Below are 6,607 nucleotides of genomic sequence, written 5' to 3'. Positions count from 1 at the left end.
TGTAAATACATGGACATTGTTGAGACCGTCTACCGTGGTGCCAGGAAGGGACGCGGTCTCGTCATGGCTCCCAAAGATTACTCCAGCAAGTACCGCTACTAGTTTCTTACTTCTCTTCTTGCATCTGATTTCTACTCTTTAATTCATAAGATTAAGTTCCACATAGATGTATTTTCTCTTATTTTTCGGACGGGAACCAGCTCGATAATGTTTTCTATATATACAACTCACGAGTTATATTGAAAATTAGTCAGCATAAGTTAAAATCAGATAGCAACCAACCAACTTTGCTTGCTCAATTCGCATAGTTTATACTTTATGGCATCTTGCTTATTTATTTGTGCTCAAGCATAACGCTGAAAGGTATGTGAAGCATACAGTAATAATATCCAAGTTACAAGGATAAAGAAATGGATACACACGTTCATCAAAATATTCCCTTGCCAATATTTATGCAAAGTGAACCAACAAAGTCACCTTCAAGACATCAAGTAGAATTTTCAATGTCTTTGGTGACCAGATGGAAGGAAAGCTGCATGAAACAAGAAAGTGGTAAATTTTAAATCCCAACAAGTTTGGGTTAATATTTCAAAGCTGAGTCAGAGAATTGATAAAGTATAGCATTCTTAATGGCTAAATTGTTATACTTATACATCATCTACTGTGAAGTGATTCATGTGTTTCTTTACATACCTTACAGTTTATTACATGTGTGTATATATATATATATATATATATATATATATATATATATATATATATATATATATTTACCTGTAAAATTTAAAGCTCCTAATATATACTTCTACCTATTTCTATTTCCAATTATGGACAAAAGTTCTGTAATTGCCATTCCAATCATATACCATGTAGCTGCTGCCAGGGTACACTGCAACCAAGAGCTGTTAACAATTTGCAGAGCTAGAGAACCAGCCACATGTTGTTGCAGTTTACTTGTTGACTCAACTGTGTGTATTTGAACTGTAACCACTGCAGTCAATGCAGTAATTATTGGTAATCCCCATCTGATAGGGCTATTTCGATTCTCATATGTTTCATGATCACTTGCATTTGTTTTTTTCTGTCCTGTGGTCGTAACTGAAGGCTTTTCAAGTGGGGTTGGAGTAGTAGTACTTCTAGTTGAAGATGGAAGAGCATGAGTTGATGGAGTCCAATACTCCTCAGGATGAATGAAATTTAATGGGGTTTGATGTTTGGTCCTTGTCCTATCTCGTACTTTCTTCCTTGCGACCGCATCTCTGAGCTTGCTGATATCCGGTTCAGGCAATTTATATACAACTCTTGTCATGCCTTTTTCTGATTTTGATGAGCTACTACTTGATCTAGGTGTTTGCCAGTATAACCAATTGGAAATTGATCTTATTGCCTGAATTGCTGACATTCTTGATTCTCTTTGGAGGTCTGTTTCCTGAATGAGATGTTAACTAGTTAATCCATGAAGTAGAGAATGAGTGGGGAATACAATACAAGCATTGAAGATTTAGCATAATGAAGACACATTCTTATGACCATTCTTACTTTCTATGTAGTCCTGCATTAAATGTCAAACTAACCTTAGAACACTTATTAGCCTTTTCCATTGCTTCCTGGAATCTAGTCTGAAATTTCTCCACATCTACAAATATATTAGAGACACGAGCACCGGCTGTGTGAGCTGCACCTACTCTTACATTGCCACGTGGCTGCTTGGACATCAAGAACTCCAAAGCTGCAAGGTTGGACCTCTCAACAACCCTATTTTATTCCAAAGAAGAAGAAGAATGGTCGTTAACAAGAACTAAAATGAAAAGGGGAGAACCGTGATTTAAAAACTCCTGACCAACACAATTATCATGTTTGTCCTTAAGTCACAATTCTTCCAAAGAATAATGGCTACTCTTTAATATTCAACAATTGCTGCTTGCAAACTACAAATGTGAAATAGGTGAAAGCAAAGATCTTGCTTTACAAAACAATTCAACTATAAAGTAGAGATATTGTAAGTTGTAACTTTCTTCTTGATTTGAAACAAGAAATTTCACTCATACGAGAGAATGGCTGCAACATGGCAGATTATTCTAAGATAAAAAGGAAAGAGAACTTCCATGTAATTGGGGAAGAAATAATCTTTTAAATAAAATCAAAGTGAACAAACAAAAAATTAGCAAATAGAGGAACACCAGTATGAATCCAAAAGAATGTCGTATTCTCAAATAACTAAAAAATGAAGGCTATCTATAAATTTTCAAGCACTGTGGTCCAACCAATGTAACATTACTTCTAAGATTGCAGTCCAAAGAGAACCATTCTAACCTGGTTACTTGGAGAACTCCTTAATCAATCAACATCATCTCTAATTTGTGCACAAAAATCAACATTTAATGGATCAAAGTTAAATCCAGGAGAATCTTAGCCGAACAGATATGATTGGTAAGAAGTTAACTAGATCAATGGATCCAGTACTTTATATGCAATAAGCTTCATATCTGCTGTCTAAATTCCGAAACAATTTTGTCTCTGTATAGCTAAGCTGTAAATAATTTAAAATTTCAAAAATAGTTGTTAATAGAAGCATAGTAAAAAGTTGGCAGACAATAAAGATAAAAAAAAAAAGCAGCAAAAAATATACTTGAAACAAAGTAAGGAATTATCAACATTGTATGGAACCAAAATAAGAATTATCAAGCAGATCCAACTTTCATCATATAGCTACTTTTTCATTCATAACATTTTCTCATCCCTGATGCTATCTGCAGGAAAATTGCACAACCATTTCCTAGCAAAGATGATAAATTCAGATATCAATTGCCAACACCTATACATCAGTATTGTAAGCTCAAATTCTAGAACAAACCATCAGCTAATCATCAGCTAATTAGGTTACCCCTCTCCCAATCTCCCATTTTGGGAAGAAAGGTTATAACTCAATCCTCTGAAGTTCTTTGCAACTCAACAAAGATACTAGAAACAAGCTAGTAGTTCTTATAATTAGAAGTATCAAAATTGCAGGAGAGAACGGTAATGGGGCCTTCCATGCTAGATTAGAATTTTAAGAAATTTAACTTTAAGATAGTATAACCTGAAGGTGTGCAACAATTTACCACATAATATGACTCTATATATTATGGTATTGCACGATATAAATCACAACAAATAAGGTATTGATTATGTAACAATTAAAAAATAGTTATAATGATTCCCATCTTGATCCAGAATGGTATATATACACACACTTACGAAATGCAATTGACAGGACAAGATTCTATTGCCTCATCAATTTTGTTTGGGGAATCAGCCCACTGAGAAACAACCCTTGCTCTTCCATAAACTGATTCAACAGCAAAAGTCTTTTCAGCTAACAAAGCACATTTCAGGCAACCAACACATTTGATTTCATCGACAAATATTGCCCGCTGCTCACTTTCTGACCCACACCAGACCGAGTATATGGGTCTGCCAGTGAAGCCTTTGAATTCTGAACTTTTTGCTTGCTCCTGCACAACATCAACATTTTCTCAAATTAAGCAATATCAACATCAAAAAAAAAATATGAATTGACAATTAATTTCCCTTGAAACATTATGCAAAAACATAGATTCACTGACACGCTCCCAGTTCAAACGCAAATTTTCATTATTTTCTGTTTTTCTTTGTCCTATTAAACAAGCAGCATATTCATCTCATGACCCAAATACTATTTTGTAATCATAGACTAGAAATTGGACAAAGTCCCAATTCGGATAAACTCCTGAACAACCACTTAAAAGGAAAAAAATAAAATAAAATGAATCAAACTTCTGGTATAAGTTAAGATTAACCAATAGCCAGAGTTTAATTCCTATATACTCATGCGGTTAACCAATCAGAAATTATGTTAGATATGACTTTTATGGTAATTGTTGTAAGAATCAACAAAATTTCCTTACGTCTCAATTTATGATAAGATGATAGATTAAAAGCACTTCACACTACACAGACTGTTTAATTACTCTTAACCATATGCACCTTAACTTTCTCAAAAGATAATTTCTGACTTCTCTATAAACACTTACAAACTTAAGAGAAACTAACGTTATAACTTTAGAAAGTCTTAAGCTTGTACAATTAAACAGCTCTCATTAGAAGCTGATCCAAACTAATCCTAAAACTTGAATTGGGTAGAACAAATCAACAGTCATAGAAACACAAATGATGAGTTGGCATTCGGCAACCACATCATAACATGAGATGAGTAATGAGTTGTTTCTATTGGAATGTTCACAAGAAGAAAAGCATAGAATTTGAGGGAATTGAAGCAAAAGAAAGAAAGAAGAAAGATTAAATTAAAAATAACCTTATCATAGGCAAGGCGTGCATTTGGGTCAGAGAGAATGGAATAAGCTTCGTTGAGTATGATGGCCATGTCATGGCCAGCAGGGCCAGCAATGTCAGGGTGGCAGCGCTTCTGAAGAGAGCGATACGCCACTTTGACCTGTGACTGATCACAAGAGCTGTCAATGCCCAGAAGGTCATACAAGTCAAAGTCCATCATGGTTGATGATGATGATGATGATGCCTTGCATGTGAGAGTGGAGGTGGAGGCATTGGACTTAGAGAAACACTTGTTGTGGAGGTTTGAAGGGTGAAATCCAAGTGGTTTTTTGATGATGTAGGAAGGAAGGCATGCAGATGCAATAGTTGCCATGTTGTTGATGATGGAATAATAATGAGTGTAAGAGGAAGAAGCTAAGGGAAAAGGATAAGACATCATCGTATCATATGGTAGAGTTTGATCACGTACGGCTCCAATATAATTCTATGACCCACAACACAACAGTGATGCAAGATATTTTGCATTCTCACATCACTTTTCCTGAAAACGATGCAAGATACTTATGCTACCTAATTCTTCAACTATATGATACACGGCGTTAGGGAAAGCGTCGTGTAGAATTAAAATTTTATGAAAAATGCTATCAGTGTCATTAAGAAATTTCAATGTAAAATCATTTTTTTTGGAAAACATAGGTCACTCCTTTGTGATTTTTAATACAATTTCAATACTTAAAAATTTTCTATTTAATGATTCCTTACCCGGTGTGTGGACACTAGCTAGTCAGCAGGGGGTCTAAATTTTATATATCCTGTCCGAATATGAGTTAGAATATTTTAAGAGTTTTACATGAGTGTTTTTAATTTTTTTTTCTTTATATCTTAATGTCTTTTAATATATGTTTTTCATCTTTATTTTTATATTAAATTTCAATATTGTTTTCTAAAATATTATCAATAACTAAAAACAATCCCGTAACACGTTTATCATTAATGTAAAATATAATTTATATATTTAAAAATATTTATTTATTATATAAAATATGTTAAAATTATATTTGAGGATATCTATGATGATACATGCAGCAAGCTGCTGTCAGATATTAGTTTGGTATGAACATGCAACAAAATTGGGAACTTGCTCTAATAAGTGTTTAACACTTTGACCCTATCCTGTAGTGGTCTCAAACTCAGAGAGAGTCACTGATCCAATTAGTTTTAATTTGTTAAGTAAGTTCAGTTTTGGGGTGGAGTTAAGGAGATGTCCGAAGCGAGGCCCTGCAAAATCGCCATGCTTGTTAGGGAGAAGCACATCTATACTGGTCAATTGGTCATTGTCATTTCCAACACATGGGACAGTTTGTTATGGAGAAGCACATCTATACTGAATCATTTCATAAACCAAAAACAGAACAAGGAAAGATCATTTCATCCACAAGAATCAGACAAAGGATTCAACATACTATAAAACATATCCAAATTGTTGCTTGGAACAAATCCTGATCCTTCCCATCAGATCTTCCTGCAGTTTCAGCTTACGTGTTTGGTTGTCTTGTTGGGGTTTCCACTTGTTTTGGAATGGGGGGATTGTGATTCTGGAAGGAAGACAACTTCTTCATGCCTTTTGTTCTTTGGAAAATGGAGAAACAAGACCAAGAAGAAGAATTCGTCTCAAGGGGAGTTTTTTTCCCCCACATTTTTAAAACCAAGCTAATAAATTTATTATAAAAATAAATCCTAACTAGAGAATGTTTTGTTAAAAACTATATTAAATTAAATAATAGAACATTATATTATATTAAAAAAATCATAATTAAAGAAAAATATTATATTATTTAGATAAAAGGAAATAAATTAAGTGCAAAATTTTCTCTACTACTTGTTTAGATGTATAAAAATGAAAGTAGAAATAAATAAATAAATATATTATATAAAAAAATGTTTTTATATAATCTAAAATTAATTTTTTACCATCATTTTTTTCTTTAACATGAAAGTATTTAGAAGATATTACATCAATGACTCTTGAAGTTTTGTAAAATTAATGAATCACTCACAAAATTATATACAACAAGGACCAAATCAATAATGTTTGTTAGTTTGTTCAAGAGGTAGTTTTGAAAAAAATATTAATTTAGAACTCTTTCAGTTAAATTAAACAATTTTATTAATACATGTGAATTAATTAATTCAACCTAGCTTATAATAAATAAGATAATGCATAGAAAAATATTCCTGTACTTTTAAAACAATTAAGAGAGGTTAATGTAAAAGGACAAAAAAATGACAAATGCTA

General features: G+C 33.0%; 1 protein-coding gene across 1 annotated transcript; it reads right to left on the bottom strand.

Moving 5' to 3' along the window:
* Window positions 1–595: 595 nt before the first annotated feature.
* LOC114401257 (chaperone protein dnaJ C76, chloroplastic-like) lies at window positions 596–4,741 on the bottom strand. Its single transcript, XM_028363732.1, has 4 exons — window positions 4,334–4,741; window positions 3,238–3,494; window positions 1,575–1,755; window positions 596–1,429 (listed from the first exon to the last, which is right to left on the bottom strand). Exons 1-4 carry the CDS (start codon window positions 4,682–4,684, stop codon window positions 806–808), a joined length of 1,413 nt encoding a protein of 470 aa, XP_028219533.1. The 5' UTR covers window positions 4,685–4,741; the 3' UTR covers window positions 596–805.
* Between the last annotated feature and the right edge of the window lie 1,866 nt (window positions 4,742–6,607).

Source organism: Glycine soja, chromosome 20 (genome assembly GCF_004193775.1).
Source record: "Glycine soja cultivar W05 chromosome 20, ASM419377v2, whole genome shotgun sequence".
Taxonomy (NCBI): domain Eukaryota; kingdom Viridiplantae; phylum Streptophyta; class Magnoliopsida; order Fabales; family Fabaceae; genus Glycine; species Glycine soja.
Note: the sequence above shows the minus strand (reverse complement) of the source record. Positions and strands in the feature narration are given on the sequence as shown.